The sequence below is a fragment of the Panthera onca genome, chromosome A1 (assembly GCF_046562875.1).
Source record: "Panthera onca isolate mPanOnc1 chromosome A1, mPanOnc1 haplotype 2, whole genome shotgun sequence".
Lineage (NCBI taxonomy): Eukaryota > Metazoa > Chordata > Mammalia > Carnivora > Felidae > Panthera > Panthera onca.
Window position 1 is genome coordinate 44,133,393 of NC_138339.1, and position 17,981 is coordinate 44,151,373.

A 17,981-nucleotide genomic window follows, 5' to 3' on the forward strand; every position below is an offset into this window, starting at 1 on the left:
TCTTCTGCGGATGAAAGCCTCTCTGCATTCAGTTCATGTGTTGAGCGTTTCCTGTTAGGTTCCTGTCTGTATGCTGCAAATACAGAAGACACCTTCAAAGACGAGTATAGGTTTGCGATATTTGAAAGGCAGTATGCACCTTGGCTTAATAAAATAGTTGTAGGTCCAGGGGCGCCTGGATGGCTGTTGGTTAAGTGCCCTACTGGACTTGGGCTCAGGTCACGATCTGTTGGTGAGTTGGAGTTCCCCCTCGGGCTCTCTGCGCTGACGGTGCAGAGCCTGCTTGGGATTCTCTCTCTCCCTCTCTGCTCCTCCCCTGCTCGTCCTCACTTTCTCTCTAACTAAACTTAAAAAATATAGTTGTAGGTTCAGATCATTACTTGACATCACAAATATCTCTACTTGAGAGAAAAAAACTACAATAAAAGTTTTGCGACTAGCTCTTGTGAATTAATTTTGCTTGGAATGGCTTTCAGCCTTCCTTCAGAGCTTTTAGGATTGGTCTTTAAAGAATTTTTTTGTAGTAGGAGGGAATACATAATTTACATCCTTGTTAGGAAATTAAAAAACTACAAAGAATCAATATTTGTAAGTGTTTCCATTTCCCAGTACTTTCCATGTTTGTTAACAGAAAGTAGCAATAGATAAATCAAAATACTGTATGGCCAAGTTTTTTGTTGATGTTGCCATAAATAACAGATTGCTTTAGAATGTAACATTGTTTTACTTAGAACTGGCCTTCTCATGTAGCCATTTTAGTTACCTTTATTTAGTTGGGGTTGCCTATTGAGTTAGCATTAGGTTTCAAATGTTAAAACATGACATAGAAACTGTTAATTTTTTAAATCCAGCTGGTGGTATCACTGCTGGGAGTAGAATATATCAGAATGAAATATCCTTATGCATTGAGAGAAACTTTTGTTTCTCTTTCAAGTATTTCTTAACCTGTTCTTTGCCTCAGGCGAATGGTTATCAGTTGGTCAGGAATATGAAAACGGAGGTATTTTACAGATTGGTAGCCTGGTTGATCTCTTGTGCGTGCGTTTATTAGGAACAAACGAAGCAAATTGTGATAATACAAGGCTGGTGAGCCTCCCTTCTTCCCAGCCAAGTCACGTTACTTTTGTTATTAAATCCTGTGTGTCTAAGCTCTTGTGCTTCTAACTGATAGAAAAGTAGGCACTTCTTTGTTCTTTAACTCACATTCAGTTTGCTGTTCTCAGCTGACAGTCTGCTAAGGGTGCATCAGAAGATTTGGTAATGTTTGTTGCTGACCTACTTGCGGTCGTTTTTTCTTTTTTCTTTCCTTGTAATTTACATTATTATTTTGTTCTTTTAGTACTTTGCATAGAAAGTAAAGGGTAGAGGTTAGTTTTAAATGTTTACAGGTTCATGCCTTAAACTTAAATTTTTATAGGTTTATGAATTGTATGTGGTTCTTAGGATGGTTGGGGCAATGTTAAAAGATGAAATTTAATATAAAGCCTGAATTTGTGACCAAAACCAATTTTTTCTTTTTGCCAGTTTAATTACCTCCTTGATCGTTCAACATTTTGTAATTAGGTTGTTTTTTTTTAATGATATTTCAGAATTCACACATGCATTGTCCGTTCTTTTGCAAAGAGAATTGTCAGAGTAAGTAGGTTTAAAAACTGCTTTCCCCCCCTCCCCTGGCTAGTCAGTTAATAGCTAGTAGGAAAAACCTTTAGTTGCAACACTGCCCTTCCAGCCATGTAGTTAAATTTAGATTCAGCAACTGTAATCTCACTTGTAGTTGCTGATCACACTGGTGGTTAACTAGGTTTATTATGTTTTTCAAATCTTAAAAATCACCTGTTTATTTTTTTTTAAGTATCCTTGGACACCCTGTTTGGCCTGGGTGGGGAAAGCTGAATTGCAAGCCAGGTGATAATGGTGAAGAGCCAGGGTTAATCTGCACATGAAGAGTGGCCTTTATAAAACAAAGTAATTAAAACATTTTTCTCACAGATTGTGGCCTTAGTGTCTTCAGATGAATTGATTTCCCCTTTCATCCTCTGGCAGTTTGTCATGTTGTACTATTGTTCAGCTGCTCAGCTTGTTGTATTTCAGGTATTTAAAAAAGTAAATGCTAGAGATGGTTCAGAGAAAGTGGCTTCCTAGATGGGGCACACTGCAACTCTGGGGATGTTAAATGGCTACTTAACAGCATTGTGTATTTGTATAGCCCTTTATATATTCTAAAAGTGCTTTTACATGTCTTAGTAGTCTTATGTTTTTACTTACAAAGGGTATTGAGGCTCTGAAACCCAAAAAGTTGTCTGTTTTGTAAAGCTTATATGTCTAGCAGTGAACTGTAGAGTGTAGCTATTTCCTTATTCAAAAAAGTTTGTAGGATTCAGAATCTGGAGTCCAAAACCTTTTCAGCCTTTTTTAGGTTATGACTCAGGTATACCCTGTGTTCATGGACTCTCTGAGCCTGCTCTGTGATTTGTGAAATCTAAAGGATGGGAAATTCATGTTTTCAGGAATTTCATAGATGAGGCAGTAGTGTTAACCATAAAGTGTTTTTTCACCTCACTGAGAAAGAATGTAGATTGTTGCCCAATTATAAGTCCAGCCGATTAGCTTTTAACTTTGGAGTGGGGAATGGATGGATATTAAAAAACCAAGAAAAGCTAGTAAATTGTTAGGTTTTTTCAGTTCATTTTGAAGTTTTTCTCTTTTGAGAAAACTTGAGTTTGAGATAGCTAGAAATTGATGTTGAATAAAATACTATTAACGAAATGATTGCCCTTAGATTTCCTTAGTTTTTCCACTAACGTCCTTTATCTGTTCCAGGATCCAATCTAAGATAACACATTGCAGTCTCTTGAGTCTCTCTCTGATCTGTCACAGTTTCTTTTCTTTCTTTGTCTTTTATGACCTTGACACTTGATCTAAATTTGGGTACACTTGGTGTTATAGGTAGACTGAGGTTATGGATTTGGGGGAAGAATACAGAGGTGACTTAGCCTTCTTATCACATCAAGGAGTACATAATGTACTGGTTGAATTTAACCTTGGTCGATTAAGTGGTGTCTACCAGGTTAGGATTTTTCCCCTTGTTTTCTTTGTTAAAAACCAGTCCCCAAGGAAGAGGAGGATCAGAATTTGTGGACATAAATTAGCTATGTATTAAAGCTATTATTGTAATTACTAAATATTTGGGGGGGGGGGGGAGACACTTCAAAGTTATGCTAATATATGTTAGCATATATTAGCTATGTTTCTTAAAGGTTTCTTAAGCATATGTTAATATGTTTCTATGTTTCTTAGCATATGTTAATATGTTTCTTTAAAGATTCCTTATAGTGTTTATTACTGGATCTTGCTTGTGGCTGTTATCTTAGTGTAATGGTGATTCTTTATTTCCTTTGTTCCCTCTGTTTGAAATTCTTCTGTAAGGCAGCTTTGTCTCCTTCCCCCTTTATTTTTTTATTGACTTTATTTTCTTACTCATTAAATTTTGTATTTAGGCATTTATTTTTGTTACTATGGAGCCATGGATATTTTATTCTTTGGTTTGTAATCCAATGTTATCTAAGTTATTTTTGCTTTTTTACTTACTGCTCAAATTGGTGCAGTTTTGGCTCTTGTGTCCTTTTAACATTCCCCTGAGGTTTTTTTTTTTAAACATTTTCATTTTTTTAAAAAAATTTTTTAATTGTTTTTGAGAGAGGGAGAGACAGAGCTCAAGCAGGGGAGGGGCAGAGAGAGGGAGACACAGAATCTGAAGCAGGCTCCAGGCTCTGAGCTGTCAGCACAGAGCCCCGAGAGGGGCTCGAACTCACGAACCGAGAGATCATCACCTGAGCCGAAGTCGGATGCTTAACTGATTGAGCCACCCCTTAAAGCATTTTCTTTATTTACCAGTAGTTCAGGCTCACCTTGTATTTTGCCTTTCCCAGCCCTAAAGTCAACCATTTCTCCAAGGAACTATCAGGAAGAATTAAAGGGAGGTGACAGGTGGTAAGCGTGTAGAGTTTAGAAAACAGATTGAACAGTAGATCCCGTGATGGTGATACTGCTCTTGCTATGAGTACAGACATTGGCTTTTGTATTAAAGTTTCTCTGGTTTTGGGAAAACATTTTGGTTTCTCTTAATGCCTTAATTTCAAATGTTTGAATACATAGCATAACCTTGCTACAAAATTTATGATAATTTAATATATATTCATATTAGTGCACACAAACCCTTGGTGTTTTTTTCTTAGTGTTTTTGATAAATTATTAAGATAGGGCAAAAAGACGACTTAAACGTCCTAGTACTTAGAATTGACAGTTAACAATTTGCATCACTTTTTTAAGTAGGACTCCTTGTTTTTCTTTTCTTTCTCTCTCTCTCTCTCTCTCTTTTTGTCTCTTTCTTTCCTTATTTAGAGAGAGCTTGGGGGTGGAGGGGCAAGGAGAGGGGGAGAGAGAATCCCAAGCAGGCATGGAGCTTCATACCATGAACTGTAGATCATGACCTGAGCTGAAATCAAAGAGATGGAAGCTTTACCAACTGAGCCCCCCCAGGTGCCCCCTATGTTTTCTAGAATTTTTATGTAAGCTGTATCATACAATATGTGCTTGTGAAAAAAGTTATATTCTGTAAATACACCACAATGTTATCCATTCACCTGTTGATGGATGTTTGGTTGGTTTCCAGCTTTAGGGTGTTACAAATAAAGCTTTCTAAGAAACTGACAAACTTTTCTTAAGTGGTTGCACCACTTGACGCTCCCACCAGCAGAATTTTGAGTATATCCTGAGAGTTTCTGTATATCCTGGCCAACCTTGGTCAGCATTTATTTTGGTCGTTCTGACAGGTGTAGTGGTACCTTACTGTGGTTTTAATTTGCATTTCTTTGATTACTAAGGATGTTTAGCATTTTTCATGGGCTCATTTGGCATTCAAATAATTTCTTTGGTGGAGTGTTTTTTCATATCTTTTGCTCATATTTTATGGGATTGTTATTCGGTTATGAGAGTTCTTATAGATAACAAGTTTTCCTATTAGATATATGCTTTGAAATATTTATCCCCCAGTCTAGCTCGTGTTTTCATTCTCGTAAAGGGGCTTGCAGGGCAGAAAGTTTTAATTTAACAGAATCTACAGTATCAGTGTTCATATAGATTATGTTTTCAGTGTAACTAGAATCTTTGCTCAACCCAAGGTCATGCAGATTTTATAGTTCTAGATTTTACATAAAACCATTTCGAGTAAACTTAATGTGGTGCGTGAAATGAGGTTCATTTTTTCCAGTGTATGGATATGCAATTCTTCCACCATTTGTTGAACAGAGTATCCTTTTTCTACCGAATTATCTGCATTTATGTTAAAAATCCCAGTTGTCCCTTTATATGTGGGTATATTTCTTAGCTATTTTGTTCTATGGATCTATTTGTCTGTTTTTACTTCCAGACTATTTTAAAAATAAATATACCAATGCTCTATTCTTTCCATGTCCTTGCAAATGGCAAGATTTCATTCCTTTTGATGGCTGATAATGTTCCATTTTGTGTGTGTGTGTGTATGTGTTTGCACACACCACATCCTTATCCATTCATTAGTCGATGGACATTTGGGCTCTTTCCATAATTTTTTTTTATTTTTATTTTTTTTATTTTGAAAAAGTTTATTGTATATATTTTTTGAGAGAGCGTGTGTGTGCCCACGCAAGTAAGGGAAGGGCAGAGGGAGAGGGAGGGAGAGAACGCTAAGCAGGCTCCACGCTCAGTGCAGGCCCCACAAGGCGCTTAACCAGCTGAGCCACCCATGTACCCTGGCTCTTTCCCTTATTCTGAGTGAAATAAGTCAGAGACAAATATCGTATGATTTCGTTCAAATGTGAAATTTAAGAAACAAAACAGATGAACATAGGGGAAGGAAAAATAAGATGAAAGCAGAGGGAAGCAAACCATAAGAGACTTTTAACTATAGAGAACAAACTGAGGATTGATGGAGGGAGGTGGGTGGGGGATGGTCTAAATGGGTGATGGGCATTAAGGAGGGCACTTGTTGGGATGAGTACTGGGTGTTATGTAAGTGATGAATCATGAAAATACACTTCTGAAATGAATACTACACTATATGTTAACTAACTTGAATTTAAATTAAATCTTGGAAGAAAAAAACTGGAAATGACTGCAGAATACAAATCATGATAAAAACAAAAACAGATGAAGGAAACCAAAAGGGTAGATTGGAGTAAGAGTTATCATAGGTGATGAAGTTATTCCAAAGTACCTCACTTGCAGTCAGACTATAGTTTAAAGCATAAATTAGATAATCAGTTATGCTCCTATGGGTGTATTTTTAAAATTAATTCTACCAAGTAAAAGCATCTGTTTACATAAACTAAGTATCAACAGTTGATGACATAGTTATAGTAAGATTTTTACATATAAGCAGAATAATTTGAATGGTTTTCTTGTCCAAATGGAATTTCTGCTGGGATACTCCATGTATCAGGCTAATTTTTAGGCCTTAAATATTAAAAGAAAATCTGATCCAATGGAAGTAACAAATACTTCAAAGTTAGGACTAAAGTATTTATTGTGTACTGTATATGACAGCATAATGTTAATAAAGCTTTTCATAAGTAGAAAAGTACTATGAACAATATCTAATGTTTTGTGTATACTAAAAACACTTTTAAAAGTTTAAAAGCTATTATACAGTACATATTCAGCAACTGACTTTTCATTTTAACATTGTTTTTGAGATCTATTTCATGCTGACTTTGACCACTATAAATAGGATGACTTTATGTCTTGGTTTCCTAGGAACAGCCCTAATTCACTCCAGTTAACCTGGCATAATTATAAATAGTACTGCTTTTCAATCTTGTCAGTGCCCCATGTGATTATCTTAGATACAGTGTTTGAATGATTTGTATAAACTGCACCCTAATCCATTTCCTGTTTGACAGATAACATAGGTTATTTGTGTTATGTTTCAGAAATAGGGTGGCAGTTAATTTCTCGCTTTATCTCTTGTGCCTATGGGTGTTTCTCTTGTGTATGTGTCTAGAAAAGAATTGCTGGATTCATTGGAGCATTGTTGATTTTATTAGATAACTTCTCCACTGTGGTGGCAGCCATTGACATTTCTTCAGCTTTGCCGGTTCTCTTTTCCCAACTTCTTGACAGTGTTGAACATTGACTGATATTTTAATATTTCAGGGGATCTTCTGTGAGAAGTGATAGGTTTTAATTTGCATTTTATTGGTTACTTAGTTTATCATTTCTTGCCCATTTACTTTCCTGAGAATTGGCTCTTCCATTTCCTTTGCCTGTTTTTCTCTTGGGTTATTCTTTATTTTAGTGATTTGTATGAGAGTTCCATATGCATTCTTACGCAGATCATAGGATATTTTGCTCTTTTGACTTTGCCTAGAGTAAGCCCTTCCATTAAAAATTCAGGTGGAAGGGCGCTTGGGTGGCTCAGTCAGTTAAGCATCTGACTTCAGCTCAGGTCATGGTCTCACAGCTCATGAGTTCAAGCCCCGCGTTGGGCTCTATGCTGACAGCTCAGAGCCTGGAGCCTGCTTTGGATTCTGTGTCTCCCTCTCTCTGACTCTGTCTCTCTCTTCTCTGTCTCTGTCTCAAAAAGAAATAAAAACATTAAAAAAAATTTTTTTTAAGTGTAGTTGATCTGGTTTACATCAGATCATAGTAATAGTACCATAGTAATGGGAAATCTTAAAACTTGAAAACCACAAGTTATATGACGTGATCTCACGTCCAACTGTAACTTTGAAGTTCTGAAGAATTTAGGATCAGTAAGAACATCTGAAATTATCTTCTTCTTTTTTTTTTTTTTTTGTTTGACTATGATCCAGGGAAAAATATAGCAATTTCTCATTCTGGTTTAGTCTAAGTATATTTGTTTAAGACCTAGGATCCAAATTCTTTTTACTGATACTCTAGTAACCATGCCTACAGGTAAACTACTCTCCAGTATGACTAGGAAGGTATTCTGTATTGATCTAGTACCTGTAATCTGGGGAAAATGTGGACTGGCCTTGAACTAATTTCTTAGGTTTCAGTGAAACAGGTAGTAAATTGGACAGATATTCAAGAATAACGCAGGGGTGCCTGTGTGACTGAGTTGAGTGTCTGTCTCTAGGTTTTGGCTCAGTTCATGATCTCACATTCTGCGAGTTTGAGCCCCATGCCCAGCTCTGTGTAGACAGCTTTGGAACCTGCTTGGGATTCTCTCTCTGCCCCTTCCCTGCTCGTGTGCCCATGGGCGCATGCGCGCTCGCTCGCTCTCTCTCAAAATAAACTTTTTAAGATAAAAGGATAATGCAGATGCACTAGATGAAGATAAACATATGTCCACAAATTGTTCAGGAATTAACCAATCAAATTGTTTTGCCTGTCCTTTGAGAAAACTGAAATAAAATGTCTTGCCTTTTTTACTGTAATTGATCTGTACATATGTGTTTGCCTGTATGCTTAATTTGAGGATGATTTTATTCCTCAAATGAAAAGTTGGATTATCTCCTACCAGATATTTTTCCCAAAAAGTTTTATTTTGATAACAATGATTGAGGACTTAGTGTTTGCTGCCTTTCTTAATACTCAAAAGATACTAACTTTGTCATTGTGAGGACTTTGAGGTGGTAGATAATTTTTTTGAGTAAAAAAACCATTTTGTTAGCTCACCCTTTTTCAGATTATATTTGGTTTCATCATGAAATGAACTAAGCATAGCATTTTTAGATTTTTATGGTTTCTCTTAAAGGTACTAGAAGTTTTCCCTGATACTGACTAAAAATGTGATCACATGTGCCTCCTGTATGTCAGAGCTATATTTATCACCCTTGAATCTAGTATTGCAACAAATAAGAATGTGCTTGTAATCTTAGAAGTGGAACACTCTTAATTGGGTTTAGAAATTTAGAGAGGGGTGCCTGGGTGGCTCAGTCGGTTAAGGGTCCGACTTTGGCTCAGGTCATGATCTCACAGTTCGTGAGTTCGAGCCCTGCGTCAGGCTCTGTGCTTACCGCGCGGAGCCTGGAGCACAGTTTGAGTTCTAGGTCTCCCTGTCTCACTGCCCTTCCTCTGCTCACACTCTGTCTCTCTCTCAGAAATAAACATTAATTCATCAGGCTCTGACAACTCAGAGCCTGGAGCCTGCTGCGGATTCTGTGTCTCCCTCTCTCTGCCTCTACCCCACTTGCACTTTGTCTCTCTCTCAAAACATCAAAATAAACATTAAAAAAAATTCAGAGAGATTATGATAAGGTACATGCTGGAAATATGTACCTTTGAAGTTCTTATAATCATTTTAAAGAAATTAATTTTTGAGAATAATAATGAATTCATCAGATTACAATAAACTTGAATAAAAATCTAACCTGGTCTGTGGGGGTTTTATTCTTATGCTTATTTTTTAAAACCAAGAATTGCTAAAGTGTCTTGTCTTTGAGTTGGTTTTAGCTAAATAATTCAGTTTTTTCCCCTGCCATTTTTCCCCTGTGTACTTGATCTTTCAAGTTGAACATCTTCAACATTTTTTTCCAGGTTGAATTGACCAAAGCAATGGTTATGGAGAAGCCTAGTCCCCTGCTGGTCGGGCGGGAATTTGTGAGGCAGTATTACACGCTGCTGAACCAGGCCCCAGACATGCTACACAGGTAAAACTTTTTTTTTTTTTTTTAACCATGCATGATCTAATGTTTTTTAGTATGTAGCTACTTATCCTTCAGAGTCTCGTCATGCACTTTGTAGACTTGTTGCATAATATGTGCTTTGTACATAACAGCCAATAAATGATGGCTATTAAAATTAAATTTTTAAGTAGAATATACAAGTATAAAGAAATTAGACTAAGTCACCTAAACTTACACATTGTCAGAAAAATCATGGCTGAAAATATAAAAATATGGTATTTATGCTTTTGTTTCTGTTTTTTATGGTGTTTTTTGGTGAATCATGAATATTTTGTAAGAATGTATCGAAGACTATTCCTACAGTAACATTTTTGTGTCCATGTGCTTTTAAAAATTAGGGTAACTTGGAAATGTGGTATAGGCTTGTAAATTAACAGTTTATGAAATAAACACAAAAAGCTCTAGTAAAACCATGTTTACAATTTTTCTTTGTATATGCAAACATTTTTAACATACTGTCTTTTAGTTTTTCACTTGATAATTTGGGGTCATCTCATAAGGGTAGTACATGTATCATATTAATTTTAGTATTCATGTATTTTTTATTTTATAGAGATATATAGCATCTTTTAATCCCCAGTGGTGAATTTGTTGGTTGCTTCCATTATTTCTTCTTACAAACAGTCCAGCATTATACGAAGCTATAAATATACAAGTTGATTTATAGACTTGTTAGAATAATTTCTTACAGATGCCAAAATGTGTGTTTGCTGGACCAGACTATTTCCCTCGTTACTTTGACCAGCTTGCATATTGGATATCACGTCCTTATTGGGTGAAAAAGAAAATTTATAAATTTGAGTCCTTGTTGTGAAAATGGAAAATATATATATTTTTGAGAATTTACAATTTTCTGCTTTCACCTGTTTCCTATTGATCTTTACTAAAACCTTTTAGTAAGACATTATTAGGTACTTAACTTTATTTTGCAGGTAAGGATGTAAGCTGTTAAAAATTTGCTGGTGTTGGGGTGCCTGGGTGGCTCATTTGGTTAAGCACCTTTGGCTCAGGTCATGATCTTGTGGTTCATGAGTTCTAGGCCAGCGTCAGGCCCTGTGCTGACAACTCAGAGCCTGGAGCCTGCTTCACAGATTGTGTATCTCCTCTCTCTGCCCCTCCCCGTCTCATTCTCTCTCTCTTTCTCTCTCTCTCTCTCTTTCTCTCTCTCTCTCTCTCTTTCTCTCTCTCTCTCTCTTTCTCTCTCTCTCTCAAAAATAAATAGAAAATTAAAAACAAATCTGGTGTTGACATGACTTAAGTGATTGAACAGGTTTTCACATGTTTTTTTCCCCTTTTTTCTTTTTGTGTTTTATGTCAAAATTTGTTTCTATGTCCTCAGAGATTAGGTAACTTTGGACTTTGAAAAGGAGCAAGGGGTGCCTGGGTGGCTCAGTCAGTTAAGCATCCTACTCTTGATTTCAGCTCAGGTCATGATCTCACAGTTCATCAGTGTCAGCGGGGAGCCTGTTTGGGATTTTTTGCTCTCCCTGTCTGCCTCTCCCCTGCTCTTGCTTGCTCTTACTCTCTCAAATTAATACATAAAACTTAGGAGAACTAAGTGAAATTAATATAGTCCTTGTCGATATATTTATTGACTCAAGACCTTTTTTTTTTCACATTTTATCTTGAAGTACAACATACATACAAGCGTATCTCATTGTGTTTCACTTTATGGTGCTTTGCAAATACTGTGTTTTTTGGCAGTTATAAGTTTGTGGCAATCTTCAGTCTAGCAAGTTCATTGGTGCCATTTTTCCAGTATTTGCTCATTTTGTGTCTTTGTCAACATTTTGCTAATTCTCACAATATTTCAAACTTTTTCATTATTATATTTTTTAATGGTAATCTGTGATCAGTGACCTTTGTTGGTACTATTATAATCGTTTTATGGCATATGCCTACGCATGTAAGACCATGAACTTAATGTTCAATAAATGCTGTATGTCTTCTGACTCTTACACTGATTCGTTGTTCCCCATCTCTCTCCCTCTTTGGGCCTTCTATTCTCTGAGACTTAGTGGTATTCAAATTAGGCCAGTTAACTTAACCCTACAATGGCTTTAATTAGGTATTAAGTGGAAGGAAGAGTCACTTGTCTGTCCCTTCACATCAAAAGCTGTAAGGAGCTTGGTAGGGAATGTTGAAAGCTGAGATAGGCCAAAAGCTAGGCCTCTTGGCCTATTAGCTAAATTGTGAGTAAAAAGGAAATGTTTTTGAAATGAAAAGTGCTACTCCAGTGAACACATGCATGATAAGAAAGCAGAGCAGCCTTATTGTGGATATGAGGAACTTTGAGTAGTGGGATGGAAGGTCAAATAAGCCACAACATTCCTTTAATCCAAAGCCTGATCAGAGTAAGGCCCTAACTCTTCAATTCTATGAAAGCTGAGAGAGGTGAGGAAGCCACAGAAGAAGTTTGAAGCTAGTACAAGTTAGTTGATGAGGTTTCAGGAAAGAAGCTGTTTCCGTAACATCAAAGTGCAAGGTGAAGCAGCAAGTGCTGATGTAGAAGCTGCAGCAAGCCATCCAGAAAATCTAGATAAGGTAGGTGGTGAAGGTGGCTACACGGACAATAATAGATTTTCAGTGTAGATGAAACAGCTTTATATTGGACGTGATTCATGGGAAGATGTCAAAATATCAAGATGAACAGGAGTTGAGAAGAAGATCCCAGCCCTCGTGGATGACTTTGAGGGGTTCAGGACTTCAGAGGAGGAAGTCACTGCAGGTGTGGTGGAAATATAAAGAGAACTAGAATTAGAAGTGGAGGCTGAAGATGTGACTGAGTTGCTGCAGTCTCATGATAAAACGTTAACAGATGAGGAGTTGCTTCTTAAAGATGAGCAAAGATAGTGTTTTTTAAAATGTTTTAATTAAAAAAAATTTTTTATGTTTATTCATTATTGAGAGACAGAGCATGAGCATGGGGGGGGTGGGGGCAGAGAGAGGAGGAGACACAGAACCCGAAGCAGGCTCCAGGTTCCGAGCTGTCAGCACAGAGCCCGATGTGGGGCTTGAACTCAACAGCTGTGAGATCATGACCTGAGCCGAAGTTGGACGCTTAACTGAGCCACCCAGGCGCCCCAGAAGTTTTTTTTTTTAAGATGGAATCTACTGCTGAAGATGCTGTGAAGATTGTTGGGAGTAACAACAAAAAAGAATATTACATAGACTTGAGTTGATGAAGCAGTGGCTCTCAGGATTTGAGAGGATTGACTCCAATTTCGAAAGTAGTTCCACTGTGGGTAAAATGCTGTCAAACAGTATCACACACTACAGAAAATCCTTAGTGAAAGGAAAAGTTAATTGGTGGAAGAAACTTCATTGTTGTCTTAACTTGAAGAAATTGGCACAGTCACCCCAGTTTTCTGCAACCACCACCCTGGTCAGCAGCCATCCATCGAGGCAAGACCCTCCACCAATAGACAGATTAGGACTCCCTGAAAGTGCAGATGATGGTTAGCATTTTTTTTTTTTAAGCAACAAAGTGTTTTTTAATTAAGGTATGTACATTGCTTACATTGCTTACATTGTAGTAGAAATACTGTTGCACGTTTAATAGACAAAGGTGTAGTGTAAACATAATTTTTATATGCACTGGAAAACCAAAAAAGCCTATTTGACTCCATTTATTGCAATATTCTCTTTATTGCACTGATCTGGAACCAAACTCTGATATCTCTGATGTTTGCCTGTAATGAAAAGTGGATTAGCCAGCATTGAACTGATGCACTGGCAGATGTGTAGCCTTTTAATAACTTTAAAATTTGCAGGGTAGACTTAGGGTACCTGTGGGCCCAAAACTGTCCTATTTGAGGGGCCAGAGAGGGACAGAATCAGGATGTCGAATGATACGTATGGGTTCATTTGTGACAAATTGCATATCTGTAGGTAGTATAGGTAGCAAGAAATTCTTTTTTTTTTTTTTTTTAATTTTTTTTTTTTTTAAACGTTTATTTATTTTTGAGACAGAGAGAGACAGAGCATGAACGGGGGAGGGTCAGAGAGAGAGGGAGACACAGAATCGGAAGCAGGCTCCAGGCTCTGAGCCATCAGCCCAAAGCCCGACGCGGGGCTCGAACTCGCGGACCGCGAGATCGTGACCTGGGCTGAAGTCGGACGCTTAACCGACTGAGCCACCCAGGTGCCCCAAGAAATTCTTTTTAATTTGAAAAATTTTTTTTTAATATTTATTAATTTTGAGAGAGAAAGCACAAGCAGGGGAGGGGCAGAGAAAGACAGACAGAATCCCAAGCAGGCTTGGTACCATCAGTGCAGAGCCTGATGGGGGCTCAAACGCAAGAATTGTGAGATCTGACCTGAGCAGAGATCAAGAGTCAGATGCTTAACTGACTGAGCCACCCAGGCGCCCTGAAATTCTTTTTTTTTTTTTTAAGTTTATTTATTTTGAGAAAGAAGATGTGAATGAGCAGGGGAAGGGCAGAGAGAGAGAGAAATCCCAAGGAAGCCCTAGACTATCCGTGCAGATGTGGGGCTCAAACCCATGAACCGTGAGATCATGATCTGAGCCGAAATCAAGAGTCCAATGCTCAACTGACTGAGCCACCCAGGCGCCCAGTTATCAAGAAATTCTAATAGCAGTTATTTCTGGGTTGGGGCACTTTTTGGGATATCTTTGTGTCTGCATCTGGCTTTCCTGATCCAGTATTTTTTTTTTTCCCCCGATCCAGTGTTAACAATGAAAAAACAAAGCAATTGAGGATATAGGTGAATTCAAGCTATGGGGAATTAAAGTCTGAAGCTCTTAATGCATCAGCAAGAATTGTTAAAAATTACTCTTAAACCTCACCTGCAGGAGTTACTGGTTTTGTTTTTGTTGTTAAATTACTGATTTTTTAATGGAATCCCCTCACATGCATTCTCAGATATAAAAGGTTTAGACTTTGTAAGCTTACAGGAGAGTGTAGATGTCCTCATCTGTATTAAAGCTGCCTGTTTTCTTCTTGAGTGAAAACAGAACTTGTTTTATTCTAAGTAGCCTTCCTGACATGAACTACAAGATCTTTCCCAACACAGTCATCCTACTCTGAAATCTGGAGCTTATGACTTGTAAAGTGTTCTGCCTCATTGACCAAATCTATTTCTGTTCAGCAAATGTTGAGTGACATGTAGGGAGTAGATCTATGATTGTATACAAAAATGAAAAAGAAAAACACCTTGTTTCCAAGATTCTGCCAGTGAGGCAAATAGATACCAAACATGAAAAATAAATATCAAGGCTTAGGATGCTTGCACCTGACAAGTAAATTATCTCTCTGTTTTACAGATTTTATGGAAAGAACTCTTCTTATGTCCACGGGGGATTGGATTCAAATGGAAAGCCAGCAGATGCGGTTTATGGACAGAAAGTAAGCATCCCAAGCTTTGTGTAGGCTGTTACACAGCTAGAAAATAACCCATATTGAGGCAGGTACATACATAACAGATTTGCTGATATTTAAAGACGAAGTTTTTCAATTTCTTTTTAGCAGTTTTGGTGTTCAGTACCTATTTGGTAAAGCCACTGAAAAGCTTAGGGTGTCAGATTTCCTTATTTTGAATAATTTGTTCTGAAAATTTTCTGTTAGGAGGTAATTGGTTTTAGCACAGGGATCATTCTCATTTACTGTAAACCTTTTTTAGGTATGTCAATTCAGGACAGTTTTAAAAAGCTCAAGGCGGTCACTGGGATATCCTGTTCTAAGGCAAATTAGGGTCTGTGTAGTTTGTAATTTAAACATGCAGATTATCTCTACTTGTGTTGTATTAAAAACTTGTTTTTGTTGGAGATTGTAAATTTTAAGTCATTAACTCTTCCCTTGATTCTTTAGGAAATCCATAGGAAAGTCATGTCACAAAACTTTACCAATTGCCACACTAAGATTCGCCATGTTGATGCTCATGCCACTCTGAATGATGGGGTGGTGGTCCAGGTGATGGGGTTGCTCTCCAATAACAACCAGGCTTTGAGGAGATTCATGCAGACATTTGTCCTTGCTCCTGAGGTATGAAGAAACAAACCACGAAAGGTTGTACAAATCTTTTTAGAAAGTATTTATTTTGAAATTTCAAGCTTACAGAAAAGTTGTGATAATAGTACAATACCTCATACATACTCCTTACCTAGAGCCATTGCCCACACTTGCCTGTACATTAGTAATGCTTTTTCTATTTACCTGTCATTTTAATTCAAAACCATTTATAAGTAGGTTGGAGACATCATGCCTAGTCATCCTCAGATACTTCAGTGAGCATTTTTCCTAAGCGTAAGGAATACTCTTTCTTAACTACAGTACCATTATCTATTTGTTTGTTTTTGGCAGAGGGAGCACTTTATAACTTTTGTGGCACAAGATGTTTCAGGCTCATTTGATACTCTGCTTGCTCCAGCCCTAGTCCTAGCCCCAGCCCCAGTTCTAGAATCTGCTGTTTCTTCAGGGAGCCCTGTTTCTTTTCCTGCTTATCATGAAAGGAGCCACGGGTTTATGTTGAAGAGTTTGCACTTGTACTGTCTTCCTGACTGGTGCAGACTGAACAAAGTCAGGAAGCCTATCTGCATACGCATGTGGAAGTGGCTCAATAGGGACCTGCTGATTAGATGTTTTCTTTAGCATTACCCTTAAGATAGTTTTCTGTTCAGGGAGCCTGGGTAGCTCAGTTGGTTAAGTTCCGACTCTTGATTTTGGCTTAGGTCATGATCTCATGGTTGGTAGGTTTGAGCCCTGTGTTGGGCTTCCACGCTCAGCGTGGAGGCTGCTTGGAATATTCTCTCTTTCTCTTTCTCTGTCCCCCATAAATAAATGAACGAATGAATGAATGAATAAAAGATAATTTTCTGTTCAGAAATAATGAATCTAAAACCCCTGTCATCTTACTGTTTGAATAATAACTCAGTTGTCTTTTTGAGAAATTAACGTGTTTCATTTTAGTCATGAGTTTTAGAGGATGGCTTAGATTATCTGTAGTATAAAACTTGATGAATTTCTAACTATACAGAGTCATATGGGATATAATTAAGAATTATTTTAAGTTTGCTTAAATTTCCTTTTCCTATTAAAGAGGAAGAATCTAACATTACCTTATATAATGCATTGTTATATGAACTGTCTCATTTAATATCCAAAGCTCCTATGTAGATAGGAGATGTGATACCCCCCCCCCCCCGCCTTTTTTTTAAATGTAGATGAAGAGACAGTGTTGGAGCTTGAATAGTTAATGACATAGTTGGATTTATACTCTGGTGTGGTCTTCTAGGCAGACCTTTTCAGCTGTAGCACTGTTGAGTGTTTACATCAATATTCTTGGATACAGATTTAAGGAATTTTAAGTACGTGCTGCAGTTGGTAAAAGTAGTTACTGTTCAGATTTAAGGTGGTGACATGTTACGTACTTTACCAGTATTTGGCTGTCCATCTGGTGGTATTTTAAGGGAGCAATATATTTGAGTGTAGTTTTTAATGGCTATAATGCAGAGCAGGGTTTTTCATTCTTGGTGTTAGTAACATTTTGGACCAGATAATTCTTTGTTGTGGCTGGCCGTTCTGTGCATTGTAGGATGTTCAGCAGCATCCCTGCCCTCTACTCAAGCAATAGCTTTCAGTTGCACTCTCCCATGTGAAAACTGAAGTATCTTCAGACATTGCCAGATGTGTCTGGGTGGTGCAGTATTGCTCTTAGTAGAGAACCATTGGTGTAGGTGATTTGGCTTTTGGTGAAAATCTGAATAAATGAAAAGTTTTTGTTGGCATTGCAGGGCTCTGTTGCAAATAAGTTCTACGTTCACAATGATATCTTCAGATACCAAGATGAGGTCTTTGGTGGCTTTGTCACTGAGCCTCAGGAGGGTAAGTTACTTGTCTAAATTTTTTTTTTGATGGCATCAGGTTGACCTGAAGAGAGTATGGGTTTCTTGAGTGTGTTTATTATACTCTGTATTCTTTATTAATAACTTCTAATTGTCAAGACAGGGGAATGTCTGAGTTTTCAACCTACTCGAATCTAACAGGTCAACCTGCTTCATGGAAGACCTAAAACTCCAAAGTCAGTAGTAGGTAATTACTCACTGCAACAGTGGTAGATCTCATGAACTGCACGACACCTGCATTGTAGCAGGGTGCATTGCAAGAGTAGAACCCTAAGTTCAAGGATCAAAATCTTTTACAATAGGGAGTAAGTGTGCCTACCCTTTGCTCTGGAGGGAGACGCTTTTCTGAGGCTGCTGTATAAATATTTCTAAAGGATAGTCTGGAGCAAAAGGTAGCCATTGCTTTAGTTGTAAGATGTGCAGAAGAA

The 17,981-nt window shown here is 37.6% G+C and overlaps 1 protein-coding gene across 3 annotated transcripts in view; it reads left to right on the forward strand.

The window, feature by feature from the left end:
• G3BP1 (G3BP stress granule assembly factor 1) overlaps positions 1-17,981 on the forward strand; it is a 36,350-nt gene that overhangs the window by 1,560 nt on the left and 16,809 nt on the right. For 2 of the 3 annotated variants that reach the window (XM_060634767.2, XM_060634768.2), the window contains exons 2-5: positions 9,541-9,653; positions 14,977-15,058; positions 15,521-15,694; positions 17,443-17,533. In XM_060634767.2, the coding sequence (XP_060490750.1) occupies positions 9,559-9,653; positions 14,977-15,058; positions 15,521-15,694; positions 17,443-17,533 (442 nt within the window). In that variant the 5' untranslated portion in view covers positions 9,541-9,558. Of the gene's footprint in view, positions 1-1,852; positions 1,966-9,540; positions 9,654-14,976; positions 15,059-15,520; positions 15,695-17,442; positions 17,534-17,981 lie in introns of all 3 variants that reach the window. The other variant, XM_060634771.2, reaches the window with a different exon arrangement.